The sequence below is a fragment of the Chiloscyllium punctatum genome, chromosome 5 (assembly GCF_047496795.1).
Source record: "Chiloscyllium punctatum isolate Juve2018m chromosome 5, sChiPun1.3, whole genome shotgun sequence".
Lineage (NCBI taxonomy): Eukaryota > Metazoa > Chordata > Chondrichthyes > Orectolobiformes > Hemiscylliidae > Chiloscyllium > Chiloscyllium punctatum.
Window position 1 is genome coordinate 45165690 of NC_092743.1, and position 20179 is coordinate 45185868.

The 20179-nt window shown below is 43.6% G+C and overlaps 1 protein-coding gene across 3 annotated transcripts in view; it reads right to left on the reverse strand.

Annotated features, from left to right (window-relative positions):
- Nucleotides 1-12634: 12634 nt before the first annotated feature.
- ndufaf6 (NADH:ubiquinone oxidoreductase complex assembly factor 6) overlaps nucleotides 12635-20179 on the reverse strand; it is a 30262-nt gene continuing 22717 nt past the window's right edge. For all 3 annotated transcript variants that reach the window (XM_072570188.1, XM_072570187.1, XM_072570190.1), the window contains 3 exons: nucleotides 15530-15631; nucleotides 15200-15256; nucleotides 12635-15114 (listed from right to left, as the gene is read on the reverse strand). In XM_072570188.1, the coding sequence (XP_072426289.1) occupies nucleotides 14986-15114; nucleotides 15200-15256; nucleotides 15530-15631 (288 nt within the window). In that variant the 3' untranslated portion in view covers nucleotides 12635-14985. The remainder of the gene's footprint in view (nucleotides 15115-15199; nucleotides 15257-15529; nucleotides 15632-20179) is intronic.

Below are 20179 nucleotides of genomic sequence, written 5' to 3' on the forward strand. Positions count from 1 at the left end.
ATTTAAATGCACTTAATGTTGGCGTGTCTACTACTGTTGCAGGTAGGCTGTTCCATGCCCCTACTATTCTCTGAGTAAAGAAACTACCCTGCTATCTATCCTAAATCTATCACCCCCCCCCCCGATTAAAAGTTATGTCCTCTCGTGTTAGCCTTCACCATCAGGGGAAAACTGCTCTCATGGTCCACCCTATCTAACCCTATAATATTTCATCTGTCTCGATTAAGTCACCTCTCAACCTTTGTCTCTCTAACAAAAACAGCCTCAGTTCCCTCAGCCTTTCCCTGTAAGACCTTCCTTCCATACCAGGCGACATCCTAGTAAATCTTCCCTGAACCCTTTCCAAAGCTTCCTCATTCTTCCGATAATAGTGACCAGAACTGCACGCAATACTTCATGTGCGGCCTTACCAGTGTCTCATACAGATGAAGCATGACCCCATGGCTCCGAAACTTAATCCCCCCACCAATAAACGCCAACACATCTTATGCCTTCTTAACAACCCCATCAACCTGAGCAGCAACTTTCGGGTATTTATGCACCTGGACATCAAGATCTCTCGGTTCATCTACACTGCCAAGAATTTTACCATTAGCTCAGTATTCTGCATTCCTGTTACTTCTTCCGAAGTGAACCACCTCACACTTTTCCACATTAAACTCCATTTGCCACTTCTCAGCCCCGCTCTGCATCTTTTCTATGTCCCTCTGAAACCCACAAATCCTTCAGCACTATTCACAACTATCTTAGTGTCATCCGCAAATTTACTAAGTCATCCTTCAACGCATACCTCCAGATCATTTATAAAAATAACAAAAGCAGTGGTCCCAAAGCAGATCCTTGCAGCACACCACTGGTAACTGAGCTCCAGGATTAAAAATTACACAACACCAGGTTATAGTCTAACAGGTTTATTTGGCAGCACTAGCTTTCAGAGTGCTACTTCTTCATCAGATGGTTGTGGAGTATAAGATTGCAAGACACAGAATTTATAGCAAAAGTTTACAGTGTGATGGAACTGAAATTATATATTGAAAAAGACCTGGATTGTTTGTTAAATCTCTCATCTTTTAGAATGAACATGTTGGTTTCAGTTCCTTCAAATGTAAATCGCAGCACTTTTTAAAAGTTACAATCTCAATGAACTTTAACAATGGGTGTCATGTTGGCCCAGATAATGCATTTAAGGTGTGAGGTGCCCAGTGTGACGATGTCTGTGCCAAAATGTTCAGACTGATTCTAATCTAAAAAATGGATTTACAGAATCTTACATGGATTCATGCATTTTTTGAGCAAAATAAAATGTAATTCTACAAGTTCAAATTCACCCCACAAACATATGTGTGTGTGTGTGTTGGGGGGGTTACGAGTATCTGTGAGAATGTAAAGGGGTATAAGTCTGTGAGAGGGTGCATGTGTGGGTGTTAGTGTGGGAGTGTATGGGTGAGCCTTTGATAGAGAGCTTGTGTATGAGAGAGGGTCTACGTGAGTGTATTGGTCTGTAGGAGTGTGTTGTGTGTCTGTAGGAGTGTGTGTCTGTAGGAGTGTGTGTGTGTGTATGTGTAGTGCAGTGGGATCACCTGTCGTGTGACATGAACCCAAGATCCCAGTTGAGACCATTCCCATGGGTACCGAACTTGGCTATCAGCCTCTGCTCAGCCACTTTGCGGTGTTGCCCGCCCAGAAGTCTGCCTTGGAGGACGGTCACCCGAAAGTCCGAGGTTGAATGTCGCTGAAGTGTTCTCTGACTGGGAGGGAACACTCCCGTTTATTGATTATTGTGCAATGTCCATTCATCAGTTGCTGTAGCCTGTGCTTGGTCTCACCAATGCACCATATCTCAGGGCATCCTTGCCTGCAGTGTATGAGATAGACAACGTTGGCTGGGTCACATTATCTTCCTTTGGACCCATGGCGAGGAGTCACTGAAAAAACTACACAGAGATATCAACAAGTTTCATCCCACCATCTCTACTATCTGTCTCATTCTTGGACTCATGCATCTCCATCAAGGATGGGCACCTCAGCACCTCACTCTACTGCAAACCCACAGACAAACTCACGATGCTACGCTTCTCCAGCTTCCACCCAAGACATATGAAAACAGCCATCTGCTATGGACAAGCCTTACACATATACAGGATCTGTTCAGATGAGGAAGAACGTGATGGGCACTTGGAAGTACTCAAGGATGCCCTCATAAGAACGGGGTATGATGCTCAACTCATCGGCCGCCAGTTCCAACATGCCACAGCAAGAAACTGTAATGACCTCTTCAGGAGACAGACATGAGCTGCAACCGACAGGGTACCTTTCGTTGTCCAGAACTTTCCAGGAGCCGAAAACTATGCCATGTTCTTCGCGGCCTGCAACACATTATCAATGAGGATGAGCACCTTGCCAAGACCTTCCCCACGCCTCCACTTCTTGTCTTTAAACAACCACTAAACCTCAACCAGACCATTGTTCATAGCAAACCACTCGGCTTTACGGACAACACCATACAACCATGTCACAGAAGATGCTGCAAGACTTGTCAGAGTGTGGACACGGATACCACCATTACACGTGGTGATACTGTGTACTCATGCGACTCAGCCAACGTTGTCTATCTCATATGTTTCAAGCAAGGATGTCCTGAGGCATGGTACATTGGCGAGAGTGAGCAGAGGCTACGGCAATGGATGAATGGACACCGCACAACAATCAACAGACAGGAGTGTACCCTCCCAGTCGGAGAACACATCAGCTGTCTGGGACATTCGACTGTGGACTTTCAGGTGACCGTCCTCCAAGGCGGACGTTGGGTCATACAACAATGCAAAGTGGCCGAGCAGAGGCTGATAGCCAAGTTCAGTAACCGTAGGGATAGCCTCAAGCAGGACCTTGGGTTCATGCTCACACTACAGGTGACCCCACTGCACTACACACACATGCACATGACACATACACACATGCATACACACACATGCACACACAAACAGACACACACACAGACGAACACACACAGACATACACACACAGGCAGGCGCATACTCACAGACAGACACACAAACACTCTTACACACAGACACTCCTACACACACACATTCCTACAGACACACATGTATTCCTACAGACCCACACACTCACGCAGACCCTTTCTCATACACAAGCTCTCTCCTATACACTCAGACATACACTCCTACACAGGGAGAAAGTGAGGCCTGCAGATGCTGGAGATCAGAGTCAAGAGTGTGTTGCTGGAAAAGCACAGCAGGTCAGGCAGCATTCGAGGTGCAGGAAAATCGGCATTTCCGGCTGGATCCCTTTACCAGGAATCAGCCTGACCTGCTGTGCTTTTCTAGCAATACACACTCGACATACATTCCTACACTCACACGCACGCACACACCCTCTCACAGACTTATACTGCTTTACACTCACACTCACACACACTGTCTCACTGACACTCATACCCGCTCCTCCCCCCCCCCCCCCCCCCCCCCCCCCAAAACACCCACCCACATGCACACATACATACATATACGTTTGTGGGGTGAATTTGTACTTGCAGAATTACATTGTACTTTGTTCAAAAACTGCATGAATCCATGTAAGATTCTGTAAATCTGTTTTTTAGATTAGAATCAGTCTGAACGTTGTGGCACAGATAGCGTTTCACAGGGCACCTCATATCTTATCTAGGCTGACATGACACCAATTGTTAAAGTTCATTGAGATTGTAACTTTAAAAAAGTGCTGCGATTTACATATGAAAGAACTGAAACCAACGTGTTCATTCTAAAAGATGAGAGACTTAACAAACAATCCAGGTCTTTTTCAATATATAATTTCAGTTACATTGCACTGTAAACTTGCTATAAATTCTGTGCCTTGCAATCTTATACTCCACAACCATCTGATGAAGGAGCAGTGCTCCGAAAACTAGTGCTTCCAAATAAACCTGTTGGACTATAACCAGGTGTTGTATGATTTTTAACTTTGTACACACCAGTCCAACACCAGCATCTCCAAATCTGGGATGAACATTTCCACCTACCACCACCCTCTATCTTCTTTCAGCTAGCCAATTTCCAATCCAAACTGCTAAATCACCTTCAATCCCAAAACTCCTTATTTTGTGCAATAGTGTACCACGTGGAACCTAATCAAACGCCTTACTGAAGTCCATATGCACCACATTAACTGCCTTATCTTTATAGACCTGCTTTGTCACCTCTCAAAGAACTCAATAAAGTTAGTGAGACACGACCTACCCTTCACAAAGCTGTGTTGACTATCCCTAATCAAAGTATTCCTTTCCAGATGATTATGAATCCTATGCCTTATAACCTTTTCCAACACCTTACCCACAACCGAAGTAAGGCTCACTGGCCTATAATTACCAGGGTTGTCCCGACTCCCCTTCTTAAACAAGAGAACATTTGTTATCCTCCAGTCTTCTGGCACTACTCCTGTCAACAATGATGACATAAAGATCAAAGCCAAAGGCTCTGCAATCTCCTCCCTGGCTTCCCAGAGAATCCAAGGATAAATCCCATCCGGCCATGGGATCTTATCTATTTTCAGAACTTCCAAAACTACTAAAATCTCCTCTTTGTCAACTTCAATCCCATCTAATCTTGTAGCCTGTATCTCTGGATTCTCACTAACATTGTCCTTTTTCCATTGTAAATACTGATGAAAAGTGTTCATTAAGTGCTTCCCTGATGTCCTCAGATTCCACACACAACTTTCCACAATTATCTTTGAATCTTATGCTAGTCATTCTTTTATTCCTGATATACCTATATGAGGCTTTAGGGTTTTTCCTTGATCCTATCTGTCAACAACTTTTCATGTCCCTTCCTAGCTCTTCTTAGCCCTCTCTTTAGATCTTTTCTGGCTAACTTATAACTCTCAAGCCCCCTAACTGAGCCTTCACGCCTCATCCTCCCATAAACCTTCCTCTTCCTTTTGACAAAAGCTTCAACTTTTTCAGTAAACCATGGCTCCCTCTCTTACCAACCACCTCCCTGCCTGATAGATATACAGCGGAACCTCGATTATCTAAATGTGATGGGCGGGCACTATTTCTTTCGGATAATCGATTATTTGGTTAATCGATTAAATGCCTTTCCTCTGGGGCTCGGAGTTATTAAAGTCTGCTCCCCGTTCAGGAGACTGCAGCAACACAGCGCGTGACACCCCGCCCCCAACACGGCCCCCCCACCCCCGACTACCACTGCCCCCGCCCCCCATCCCCATCTACCACCGACCCCGCCCCATCCCTGCCCAACATTTCCCCCGCCCCCACCCCCGTCCAACACTGCCCCCGTCCCCCATCCCCACCCAACACTGCCCCCGCCCTCCTATCCCCGTCCTCGCCCTCCCATCCCCATCCAACACTTCCCCCACCCCCATCTACCACTGCCCCCGCCCCCACCCCCGTCCAACACAGCCCCCACGCCCCCACCCCCGTCCAACACTGCCCCCGCACCCCCATCCCCGTCCAACACTTCCTCCACCCCCCCATCCCCATCTACCACTGCCCCCGTGCCCCCATTCCTGTCCAACACTGCCCCTGCCACCATCCCAGTCTACTACTGCCCCCGCCCCCCCATCCCCATCCAACACTGCCCCGCCCCCATCCCCGTCTACCACTGTCCCCACCCCCATCCAACACTGCCCCCGCCCCCCCATCCCCATCCAACACTGCCCCGCCCCCATCCCCGTCTACCACTGTCCCCACCCCCATCCAACACTGCCCTCGCCCCCCCATCCCCAACCCCGTCCAACACTGCCCCCTGTCCCCCATCCCCGTCCAACACTGCCCCCTGTCCCCCATCCCCGTCCAACACTGCCCCCTGTCCCCCATCCCCGTCCAACACTGCCCCCTGCCCCCCATCCCCGTCCAACACTGCCCCCGCCCCTCTCCGGGTCAGCTGGACTGGACATCAACAAGACTGCTGCTGCAGCTGCCTTCGTGGGGTAAGTCTCCAAACAGCACGCGCACACGCGCGCGCACACACACACACACATACACACACACACACACTGTTTACTGCAACTTTTTGACAGGTTCCACCTCTGCCCTGTACAGGATAATGTTAGTCAGACTATCTGGGGAAAGGAAGGAGGCGGTGGGTTTAGGGTATGCTCCTCTGTAGAACACCAGGGAAAGTGTGGGGGGCGCGGGAGATCAGTCATTTGGGGACTGTGTCTGTTTAATCACTGTAAACAAAAGACGTAATCACTGTTAGAAACACATCTTTGATGTAAAGTTTCTATCGGGACCTCGAGCTCTCCTTCATCGGACAATCCGATTTTCGGATAATTGGTATTCGGATAATCGAGGTTCCATTGTATACAGTGAAAACTTGATTATCCGAATGTGATGAGCGGGCTCTATTTAGTTTGGATAATCGATTATTCGGAAAAGCGGTTAAATGCCTTTCCTCTGGGGCTTGGAGTTTTAAAGTTTGCTCTCTGTTCAGGAGACTGCAGCAGCACAGAGCGCACGAGACCCCACCCCCAACACCACCCCCTCTCGATTCTCCCCCCAGGCCAACACCGTTCCCTGACCCAGTCCAGCACCGCCCCCACTCCCCAGCACAAAGCGTGTGAGCCCTCACCCCTCCCCCGCTCTGAACCGGTCCAACGCCACCCCCCACCCAGGACAAAGCATGCAAATCCCCGACCCCAACACAGCCACCCCTCCCACCGCCCCCTCCCCGCGGCAGCCAGACTGTACACCAACAACAAGACTGCTGCTGCTGCAGATGTCTTTATAGGGTTAGTCTCCAAATAGCGTACAGACACAACCACAGCCACACATGCAACTTTTTACTGCAAGTTTTTGACAGGTTCCATGTTTGCCCTGTGCAGGACAACGTTGGAGAGATTATTCTTGGGAAGGGGGTTAGGGTACACCCCTCTGTAGAACACCAGGGAAAGTGGGGGGGGGGGGGGGGGTTGAAGAGAGAGAGAGAGAGAGAGAGAGAGAGAGAGAAGGAGATCAGTCATTTGGGGACTGTGCCTGTTTAATCACTGCAAACAAAAGAAGCACCATTGCTTGAAACACGTCTTTGATGTAATGTTTCTATCTTGAGATCTTCTTCGGATAATCCAATTTTCGGATAATTGGTATTCGTATAATCGAGTTTCCCCTGTACTTATCCAGGATCCACAGTTGATATTCCTTGAATAAACTCCACATTTCAAAAGTGACCATATCCTGTAGTTTCTTTCCCTATCCCCTGCATCCTAAATCTTGCCTAATCGCATCATAATTGCCTTTCCCCCAGTTATTCCTCTTTCCCTGTGGTATATACCTATCCCTGCCCATTGCTGTTGTAAACATCACCAAATTATGGTCACTATCGACAAAGTGCTCACCAACCTCCAAATCTAACCCCTGGCCGGGTTCATTCCCCAGTACCAAATCCAATATGGCATTGCCCCTTGTTGGCCTGTCTACATACTGTGTCAGAAAACCCTCCTGCACACATTGAACAAACTGACCCATCTAAACTACTTAAACAATAGTATTCCCAGTCAATATTGGGCAAGTTAAAGTCCCTCATGACAACTATTCTGTTACTCTCACTCCTATTGAGAATCATCTTTGCTATCCTTTCCTCTACATCCCTAGAACAATTCGGAGGCCTATAGAAAACTCTCAACATGGTGACCTCTTCTTTCCTGTTTCTAACCTCAGCCCAAACTACTTCAGTGGATGAGTCGTCAAATGCTATCTCAGTTTCTGTAATACTACTCTTGGTTAACAATGCCACCCCAGCCTCTTTTACCATCTTCTCTGATCTTCCGGAAACATCTAAATCCCGGAATCTGCAACAACCATTCCTGCCCCTCCTCTATCCATGTCTCTGAAATGGCCAAACCATCGAAATCTCAGGTACCAACCCATGCTGCAAGTTCACCCACCTTATTCCAGATGGTCCTGGCACTGAAGTACACACATTGGAAACCTGATTGCCGGTGCCCTCTTGCAACCTTGTAAACCTATCCCTGACCTCATTACCCCTCAACCTTCTGTACACTGGAACTACAATTCAAGTTCCAATCCCCTGCTGCATTAGTTCAAACCCACCCCCCCAAAGAACATTAGCAAACATCCCCCCCCCCAAGGATATTGGTACTCCTCTGGTTTAGGTGAAGACCATCCTGTGTGTAGAGGTTCTACCTTCCCCAGAAAGAGCTCCAGTTATCCAAGAATCCAAAACCTTCCCTCCTGTATCATTCCTGCAGCCATGTGTTCAGTTCTGCTCTCTCCCTGTTACTCACTTCACTAGCACATGGCACGGGCAACAAACCAGAGATAACAACTCTGTTTGTTCTAGCTCTAAGCTTCTGCCCAAGCTCCTTGAATTTCTGCCTTAGATCCCTACCTTTCTTCCTACCTATTGTCATTGGTGCCTATATAGACCACGACTTGGGGCTGCTCCCTCTCAAGGATCCAGAAAGCACAATCAGAGACATCACAAACTCTGGCACCTGCGAGGCAACACACCAATTATGAGAGTCTCTTGTTCACAAAACCTCCTATCTGTCCCTGTAACTATGGAGTCCCCAATGACTAAAGCTCTGCTTCTCTTTCCCCTTCCCCTCTGAGCACCAGAGACCTGTGCCCCAGTGCTTACGCCTAGTGAGTTGACCCCCCTCGCTCCCCCTCCCCCCCCCAACAGTATCAAAAACGGTATACTTGTTGTTGAGGGCACCCACCACAGGAGATCCCTGCACTGCCTGCTGGTTCCCTTCCTAACCCTTACAGTAACCCATCCAACTTCTTCATGTGGCTGTGGAGTAACTACCTCCCTGTAACTCCTCTCAATAACCCCTCCACTTCCTGAATGATCCGAAGTTCATCCAGCTCCAGCTCCCTAACACGGTTCTCTCTATTAAGATGGAGTCCAAAAGCTCAAATTTGAAGGTAATAGTTTGGAATTCCTTTCTGAGAGCATTTCCTTGGAGACCATTTCACTCTTTAAAAGTCTCTTTGAAGTACTTTTGAGGGATTTGTGCAGAAAGTACTAACACAGCCAAGAAATGATATCAGACTCGGTCTCCACAGATGGCACCAGACCTTCTGAGTTTCTCCAGAAATTTCTGTTTAATTACAGATTGTTGGTTAGTTTTACAGGCCAAAGGCTCTTCTTTTGTGGTCCACAGCCAGGACTTCTGATGTCATTTGTTGATGTTATTTGGAACAGCTTTGTCTTATTAACTAGCCGCTATTTCAAACTTTGAAACATGTTGTAATGTAAAAACGCATTTGGGTTTGGTATTGTGGGAATCATGTGAATAATCCTCCTGGGAGGCAGGGTGAAATAGTAACCATCAAAATAAGGGCTTATATTATGGATAATAAATCGACAATGACACTGTCAGAGGGCAAGTATAAATTCATTAACTTCTTTAAAATTCACTTGTATGATGTGGGCATTATTGGCTGGCCAGCATTTATTGTCCATCCCTAGTTGCCCTTGAGAAGATGGTGATGAGCTGCTTTCTTGAACTGCGGTAGTTCACCATTGTGGGTCAACACACAATGCCTGTTGGGAGAGAACTCCAGGATTTTGGTCAGGCGACAGTGATGAGATTTTGATAGATTTCTAAGACTAGATAGTGAGTGGCTTGGAGGGGAACTTACAGGTGGTGGTGTGCCCATGTATCTGCTGCCCTTGTCCTTCTAGATGGAAGTAGTCATAGGTTTGGAAGGTGCTGACTGAGCATCTTCGGTGAATTTCTGCAGAGCATCCAATAGAAAGGACACACTGCTGCTACCGAGTGTCAGTGCTGGAAGGAGTGGATGCTTGTGGATATATTGCCAATCATGTGGGCTGCTTCATCCTGGATGATATCAAGCTTCTTGAGTATTGTTGGAGTCGCACTCATCCAGAAATGTGTGGAGTACTCCATTACACTCCTTACTTGTGGACAGATTCTGGGGAGTCAGGAAGTAAGTAAATCTCCGCAGTATTCCCAGCCTCTGACCTGTTCTTGTAGCAACTGTGTTTGTGTGGAGAGTCCAATTGAGTTTCTGATTAATGGTAAACATCACCCCACCCCCCACCCACCCACACACACACAGGATGTTGATAATGGAGAATTCAGTGATAGTAACACTATTGGATGTAAAAGGGTGGTGGTTAGATTGTCTGTCATTAGTGATGGTCATTGCCTGGCATTTGTGTGTGTCACATTACTTGCCACTTGTCAGCCCAAGCCTGGATATTGTTGCATTTGAGCATGGATTGCTTCAGTATCTTGAGGAGTCACAAATGGTGCTGAACATGTGCAATCATTAGTGAACATCTCCACTTCTGACCTTACGATGGAAGAAAGATCATTGATGAAGCAGCTGAGGATGGTTGGGCCTAGGATGCTACCCTGAGGAACTCCTTCAGAGATGTCCTGGAGCTGAGACGACTGACCCCAACAACCATGACTATCTTCCTACATGCCAGTATAACAGCAACCTGTGGAACATTTCCCTTGATATCCATTGATTCCAGTTTTGCTAGGGCTCCTTGATGCCACACTTGGTTGAATACAGCCTTTATCTCGCGGGTTGTCACTCTCATCTCACCTCTAAAATGAAATTCCTTTATCCATATTTGTACCAAGATTGTAATGAGGGCAGGAGCTGAGTGGCCCTGGCAGAACCCAAATTGTGTCTCACTGAGCAGGTTATTGCTGAGTAGGTGTCGTTTGATAGCACTGCTGAAGACACCTTCCATCACTTTATTGATGATTGAGAGTAGACTGATTGAGCAATAATTGGATGGGTTGGATTTATCCTGCTTTTTATGTCCAGGTGGCTACATGCCAGTATTATAACTGTATTGGAAGAGCTTGCCTAGGAGACACCTGCAAGTTCTGGAACACAAGTCTTCAATACTCTTGCTAGACTGTTGTCAGGGCCCTAGCCTTTGCAATATCCTGACATCACAAATGAATTGAATTGGCTGAAGACTCGTATCTGTAATCTTACGGACCACTGGAGGATGCCAAAATGGATCATCCACTCAGCATGTCTGGCTGAAGATTGCTGTGAATACTTCAGCCTTATCTTGTGCTCTGGAATGCTCAGCTCTTCCACTATTTTCTTACAGGATGGCAATAGTTCTCATCAGGTTTTTTTTTCCCCTTGAAGACCCTTTTGTTGTTGTGTCATAGTGTCACAGAGTTGTAGAGCTGTATGGTATGGAAACATACCCTTCAATCTAAGTCATCTATGCTGACCAGATATCCTAAATTAATCTAGAACCATTTTCCAACATTTGGCCCATATCCCCCTAAACCCTTCCCATTCATGTACCCATCCAGATGCCCTTTAAATGTTGTAATTGTACCAGCCTCCACTACTTCCTCTGGCAGCTCATTCCATACACGCACCACCCTCTTTTGAAAAAAGTTGCCATTTAGGTGCCTTTTAGATCTTTCTCACTCACCCTAAACCTATGCCTCTAGTTTTGGACTCCACTACCCTAGGGAAGGCAATTTGGCTATGACACCCCTCAGTCTCCGATGCTCAAGGGAAAATAGCCCTAGTCTATTCAGTCTCTTGCTAGCTCAAACCCTCCAACCCAGGCAACATCCTTTGTAAATATTTTCTGAACCCTTTCAAGTTTCACAACATCCTTCCTATGGCAGGGAGACCAGAACTGAATGCAGTATTCCAAAAATGGCCTAACCAATGTCTTGTACAGCCTCAACATGACCTCCCAACTCCTATTCTCAGTGCTCTGTCCAATAAAGGCAAGCATACCAAATACCTTCTTCACTATCCTATCTACCTGCCACTCCACCTTAAAGGAACTATGAAACTGCACTCTAAGGTCACTTTGTTCAGCAACACTTCACAAGACTTTAGCGTTAAGTGTCTAAGTCCAGCTCTCATTTGCCTTTCCAAACTGCAGCATCTCACATTTGTCTAAACTCCATCTACCACTACTTAGCTCATCAGCCCATTTGATCAAGATGTTTTTGTACTCTAAGGTAATTTTCTTTGCTGTCCGCTAAACCTCCAATTTTGGTGTCATTTGCAAACTTACCAACCACACCACCTACGTTCATATCCAAATCAAATTATATAAATGACAAAAAATAGTAGACCCAGCACCAATCTTTGTAGCACACTACTGGTAACAGGCCTCCAGTCTGAAAAACAACCCTCTACCACCACCCTCTGTCTCCTACCTTTGAGCCAGTTCTGTATCCAAATAGCTCGTTCTCCTTGTATTTCACATGATCTAACCTTGCAAACCAGTCTACCAAGCTGAGCATTCTTTAATGCCTTACTGAAATTTATTTAAATCACATTCACTGCTGCAGATTATGACACAACAGTTAATAGTATAGACACAACATGAGATCAATAAGATGCTGATTGGCTAGTTGATTTTGGCTTCAGCAAGTTTGCAACAGTTTTATCTCTGTGAAATCTCACTTACTTCTGGAATGGTATTGTGGATTGAACAGAAATGAGTGACAATATGAGATAATGTGTTAAAGCAACAATCATTGAATACAATAGTTTTATCACTTATAATGTAAGTAATATAAGTGATAATATAAAAGGAAATAAGAAAGAAACATAATTTTATTGAAAGGAAGAAAGCATATATCAGGAGAAAGAAAACAATGCCATTTTATTATCACCAAAACAGTAATTTAACCAATCTCAAATTAGCACATCTGAACCAGTTTGCCAAAATGTTAAACCCCAAATTAGTCTATCCATTCAGATAACTAGCAATAAACTAATCCTTAATACATGCATCACCATGTCTCTGAAATATCTTTCACTGGACAGACACTATCAGTGTTCTGGAACATGTATGATTTACATATATTTATAGACTGATCTTTTGCTTTAAAATTTTTACTTCAAACTCTTGGAATGTGAGTTTTGTTCTGTGACTATGAGGAGATTTTATGTTTAATTTGTAAGTATGTCTGGAGTCATGATGTTCTTTGAACCAGTGATTTCCTGGAATGATAACAGGAATTTGTTTGCAGTGACAGGGTTTAATGAGCAGTCAGAGTAAATATTAAGGAACATTTGTTTGCTTTCAGTTTAGAAGGATTGGTCACTTTTTAAAATTTACTTTGGGGAAATATTTATTACTTGGAAAGCTTATGGTTCAGTTCACAGAGTTTAGTGTGAACCAGTTTCTCCTGAAGAAAGGGGATAGATGAGAAGTGTTAGGAAATAGACTTCCTGAGTGTAGGGATTTTAATATGAAAGTTCCAGACCAGATGTGTTTGGTTAGAACACTAAAGCAGTGTTTCAAAGTTGAAGAAGTCAAAGCTCAACCACATTGTTGTGGATCTGGGGTCAGCTGCAGGCGAGACAGGGTAATTATGGCAGATTTACTTTCCTACCAGATTTTCAAATAACCTAATGTTATGTGATTTTTAACTTTGTCCTGTTGCATTATAATAAGACTATACATGGGCTATAAAATCTACATGAACCAGGATGGCTGAACAGCACTTTAGAACTTTTGACCAGTGTGTATGTGATGAGCTGAATAGCTGTCTTCAGTTCCATAATCATGATTCTAAAAAATACTTTAGTTTGACAAGTATTCCTTTATATTCTTAAGTATAGTAACTCACAGTTTAATTAAACAACTGAATGTACTACAAAATTAAGATTTTAAAATCAGTGCACTCCACCATCTGAGCATTGCTCTTTTAAATGACAATAACTTGAGAAAACTATGCAGAACCATCTGGTAGTTATATTGGTGTACAGTAGTCAATTTTTTAGAAAGTTGAAAAGGTTACATTCAAAAGCTTCTAGAACTTTCCTATTAGTGGTCTTATACCCAAAATAAAAACAGCATAATTGTAATACCCTCCTTGAAGACCTCCAGATAAACACAATTCATGGAAACTCAGTGATTAGTTTTAGCTGGAAGAACTCACTTGAAAGGAAGACAGAAAAGTAAATACAGGTGGTTGAACAAATAATTCACAAATTTCTGCTATTTGTGAACCATGAAATGAGCTTCCAATCACATTTCCTTGCCATCATCAAGAATGCTGATTTTCCCTTCAGCAACATCACTCAATTCTGTCCCCCACCTCATCTTAATTGATGCTAAAAACCCTTATTCATGCCTTTGTTACATCTCGACTTGACTCTTCCAACATACCCCAGGTCAGCCTCCCATGTCCTATTTTTGAAAACTTGAGGAAATCAAAAACTCTGCTGCTTGTGTCCTTAGCTCCCAGTGCATCGCATTCACCATCATCCTGATCCTAGTGACCATATGAACTCCAGATTAAGCAACATTTAGGCTCATATTGTTGTTTTCAAATCCCAGCATGTCACCACCTTAGTTCTAAAATTTTCATCAACTCCACAACGCCTCCAACTCCCAAGACATCTGCATGCCTCTAATTCTGGCCTCTTGATTTTGTAACACTCTTGTGAAGTGCCTTATAATATCAAACCACATTTAAAAATGTTATTTAAAATTACTATTATTTGCTTTAAATAGAACTGTAAAAAAAACCTTAAGGATTTGTGTTTGTGTCATAGACATTAAAGCTAACAGGTGGAGAATGGAACATTAATACCAAAGAGTGGAACATGTTCCTCTACCTCTATCATCAATGTACTTCCAGATGAGATGCAATTTTGGTAAAATATTAAGTATTTTCAACATTTCTTAGTCAAAAATCTTCGACCACCTTCTATAGCAAATATGCATGTTGGTGCTGAACTGCAAGCCATTTTATGCTGTTTGAATAGAAATGACTGTCTATTCCAAATCCTTTCTTGTGGGACCCATCAAGTTGTCATTGACTTGACTTCCAAACCGTCAGTCCGCTCTAAATTTGAGCCCAGTTCATGGAGGATAAAAAGGACAGAACACGGTCCTTATCAATCTTATATAATATTTACTTTTTAAAGAATCAAGCACTATTATTAAACTTCGCTACTGTAACCCTGATTGACTTTTAATAGATTTTCCTCCAAGAACGTATATACAAGTAGAAAGGAAGCATTGTATTTCTCTTCTGCAGACTGGGATGAAACACATCGAAATCAACTTTACGGATTCTGTCCAAATAGTCATCAAGAACAACCTACAAGTAAACAAGATCAACAAGGGTTAAAAATAAAACAATGCAACGTTTCAAAAAACAAAACAAGAATAGAATAGAAGCTTACCGTTTGCAAAAATGCTGGGTAAGCCTTTGAAGGAACATTTCCACAGAATGATCGGGCCTAGGGAAAAACATAATAGGTAGCACACTTCATCTGGTAATAACAATTAGATTCATGAAAACAAATGAGTAATAAAGGTATGGAAAGAAAACAGCAGAGAGGAGTAGTATGAAGCAAAAAAAATGGTGGTGGTCAAACCTGAGTGGGGGGAATATAGGAGTCAGGTGACAGAGCCAGAAAGATTCAGGTGGTAATATTACGTCAGAATCAGAGATGGAGAAAAAATGAGGCCACAGACATATTGCTAATTCTGTTGAAAGCAGAAATACGTACATGCTCAAGATGAACATGTGCCTGACTTGCTACATCAAAAACGACATCCCTCACATTTTTTCCATGATTTGCTCGAATAAAATCTTCTTGTGACACACCATGCTAAAAATGATAAAAACACAGTAAATTAACTTCAACCAATGCAACTCACTTCAAATGAAATCAAACTACAGAATGAATCATTAACTAATAGCACAGAATATCAAGTTACAGAGTAGTAATACTGTGTTACTCACAGGTAAGAGGTGTACATTTCCACATTCTGAATTTATAGTACGATTTTTCATATCTCTCTTTTAGATTAGATTCCCTACAGTGTGGAAACAGGCCCTTCAGCCCAAGAAGTCCACACCGACCCTCCAAACAGTACCCCACCCACACCCATTACCCTCTGACTAATACACAATAGACAATAGGTACACAAATAAGTCATTTGGCCCTTTGAGCCAGCACCACCATTCATTAGGATCATGGCTGATCATCCACAATCAGTATCCTGTTCCTGCCTGAAACCCATAACCCTTGATTCCACTCTCTTTAAAAGCTCTATGCATCTCTTTCTTGAAAGTATCCAGAGACTTGGTCTCCACTGCCTTCTGGGGCAGAGCATTCCATACACCCACTACTCTCTGGGTGAAGAAGTTTCTCCTCAACTCTGTCCTAAATGGCCTACCCCTTATTTTTAAACTGTGTCCTCTGGTTCTGGACTCACCCATCAGCGGAAACATGCTTCCTGCCTCCAGAGTGTTCACTCCTTTAATAATCTTATACGTTTCAACCAGAATCCCTCTCATCCTTCTAAACTCAAGTGTATACAAGCCCAGTCACTCCAATCTTTCAACATATGATAGTCCCACCATTCCGGGAATTCACCTCATGAACCTACGCTGCACTCCCTCAATGGCCAGAATGTCCTTCCCCCAATACACTTAACACTATGGGCAATTTAGCACAGCCAATTCACCCAACCTGCACATCTTTGGACTGTGGGAGGAAACCCACGCATAGTTTTCACAATTCCCATGTTTCACATACATATGTAGCCTAGATAACACTGACAGGCAAGAATAATCTCCTCTTCCAAATGAGTAACTGTCTCCTCAAAAACCTTTCTCCTGCCTCCAATAGCAAATGCAAAGAAACCTGAGAATGTTTTCTCTAAGAGTTATCAACTCTTTGTTCTCTCACTCCAACCATTTCTTCACTGGTCGCTCACTATGCAGTTTGTCTTTACTTCTCTTATTTCCAGTTCCCTAAATTCTAACCCACTCAATTCCTGATCCTAATTACATACAGCAAGGTGTGCATCATATTCAGGCTTAGGCTGATAAATGGCAAGGTCTATCACTCTCCAAGAAGAAAATGCCATTTCAAAATTATGTCAACAAGAACAGGTTGTGGACTGTGTACTTTGAGGTGAGTATCTCATTTCCAGATTCCTATAGCCTTTCCAGCATTTCCAAAGCACAGGTCAAGAGTGTGATAAAATATGATACATTTACCTTGTTGAGTAAGCTTCAATAAAACTCAATGTTTGACACATGCAGAACAAAGCAACCCACTCAAGTGGCATCACCTCTGCCACCTGTGCACAGAGACTGCTGTATTGACCATTAAGAACAGGGATTTTGTATTTCACCAAGGCTTCTTCACTTGTTCATTCTAAATTTGCAAGCTCAACCACCAAGAAGGACAAGAGCAGCAGGAACATAGGAACACTACTACCTGAAAGCTCCCCTCCAAGTCATGGATCATTCCTGACTTAGAAATAGAACAATTCTTTTCACTGTGGGTTGATTGATCGTCATGAAAAGCCCTACCTAATGGCAATACAAGTGTATCTACTCCACGTAGACTATAATTTCAATTGGACAACTCACCATCAGCTATTTTGGATGATAAATGTCAGCAACTGTAACATGCCATAAATAGCTGCAAAGATAAACAGATGCTGTCAGTCCCCAGAGAACACAGAACAGTAAAGCACAACACAGGCCCTTCGGCATGCGATGTTGTGCCGGCCTTTTATCTTACTCTAAGATCAGACTAACCTACATATCCTTCCTTGTACTATCTTCCATGTGCCTATCCAAGAGTTGCTTAAATGTCCCTAATGTATCTGACTCTACAACCACTGCCGGCAGTTCATTCCTTGCGCCCACCATTTTCTGTGTAAAGAACCTACTTCTGATATCTCCCCCAAACCTTCCTCCAATCATCTTGTGATAGCCATTTCTGCCCTGGGAAAACATCTCTTGTTTTGGTGATGTCAGAACCATCATACTTTCATTTAAAAGTAGCATTATCATTTTAGCAACATTGGCCCCCTTTAGTCTATCCTCTTCTAATGTCCCATTTTCTTTGGCCCAAGTCCTACATTTTGACTTTCTAACTTTATGCCCATATATCCTGAAGCTCCCTATTCAAATGTCTGCAGTCTGGTTTCTACCATGTCATATCAATGAGGTCACCTTGGCTAAACTCATGAAACGATCCTATATAACAATGGTGGTGACAACAGTCTCACCATTTTTTTAATTCTCCCTGGCATTTGGTCACATATTTTAGGCCACTCAAAAGTAGATTAATTTCTTCAAAGAAAATTGTATTATAGAGAGAAACTTTAAACTTCTGCACAGCAAAAACAGGACTTAAATGTTCTGCTTTTCACACATCTAACGTGATTTGCTCGAATTTATTTAATATTGCTGCCATCTAGTGTTTTAATCAAACAATAAATGACTGAACAAGTATTTGGGCTAAAACTTCAACTGTACTGCACAGATGGGGAGGCAATGTCTTGTGGTTTTATTGCTTGGACTGTTAATCTAGAGACCCAGATAATGTTCTGGGGACCTGGGTTCAAATCCTGCCATGGCAAATGGTGGAACTGGATTCAAAAGGGGGAACACAAAATCTGGAATTAAGAATCTACTGATAACCATCAATCCACTATCAATTGTTTGAAAAACCCATTTGGTTCACTAATGCCCTTTACGGAAAAAGAAATCTGCCATCCTTACCTGGTCTGGCCTACACGTGACTCCAGACCCACAGCAACATGATTGACTTTTTAAAAAATATATATATTTATTTATCAATTTTTACTCTTTTACAAAAAAATGAAAAAAGTACAAAAGTACAGAAAATTAGAAATAATATCACATTATATTACAGTAATGTTTACAATAAACTACCTACTACTCTTCAAGATACAATGTCTCATATTTACTTAACCCAGATTAAAATAAACTCAAATTATTACTCCACTCACTGCACCTCCACCGAAGCTCCCATCCATGGGAGCAAAGTTATTATAATTATATTTACTCAGCTCCTCGGACCACCATATACGGCCCTTGTGGCTATATAAAGGCCCTAAACAGTACTGCCGATAGGTCTATGTCTACATAATTTAGAAAGGGCCACCGTGTTTCATAAAATTGCTCTGTTCTATGGCGTACCATACTTGTCAGATAATCTTGCTCCATCACAAGTCCGTGCAACCCCACAAGACTTGGAGGTTTTTCTAATATCCAATTCATTAGAAGGTTCTTCTTCACACAGTGTGTAAGAATGTTAAATAACCTCTTCCTGTGCTTTCAGAGAGGGCAGATGCAGTAGTTCCAAAAGGAGGGATATCAGATCCTCCTTAACTTCAATTCCCAGAACCTTCTCCAGCTCATTGTCTATGGCACCCCAGTATCCACAAACCTTGTAGCAGGGTCAAAAGCAATGTGTGAGGGTGCCTATGCTGATTTTACATTTGGGACACTTTGGAGAAGATCATTTCTTAAACTTTGCTAATTTCGCTGGTGCCACATGGGCCCGGTGAAGGATCTCAATTGCATAGCTTGTGCTTTATTGCATATTTAAATTTTCTTTACATTCCCCCAAATATCCTTCTATGTTTCCGAGGAGTATTCTTCCCCTACCTCCTTATTCCAGATCCTTTGGAGTCTCTCCATATTCCCCAAGGTGCTCCCTCTCTGCAAATGATATAACCGAGAGAGTGCCCTCACATCGGAACACTCTTCTCTCTATATCTGACCTGTAGGGCTGAGCCAAGAGTGTGGACTTCTTCTGTATATAATCCCTAACCTGGAAGTATTAAGAATCTTGTATTTCTGACTTAATTATTTGATAGACGTCAAGACCTCTGCCTTCAAAAATCTCCCAAACAGGAGATTCCCTTACCCTCCCATGCTCTAAAGCCGGAGTCCATTGACCCCGGTCTAAATCTTGTGGCTCCCACTAATGAGGTGAACGGCGAAGTCTTAAGCAAATTGCCTTCACCCTGCTGCATTATCCTCCATACTTTCACTGTATTTATGATAATCGGGCTCTCAGTGCTCAGCCACAGATCTCTTCTTGTCCGTAAGCAGTAAGTTGGTTAGGGGACATTTTGCCTGCTAGGCCTCAGCATCAAGCCATATCGACCTAAAGTCCTTACGCACCCATTCACCCACATATGACAGTTCGAGCACCTATTTGGTATCTCTTCAGATCTGGAAGGTCCACCCCACCCCCCATATCCCACGGAAGCTGTAGCTCAATAAATTTAATTAGGGGGCACCTATAGTCCCAGATAAATGATCCAAGCAAACTGGCAACCTCCGCAACACCTGTCTGGGCAACAACAGGAGCATC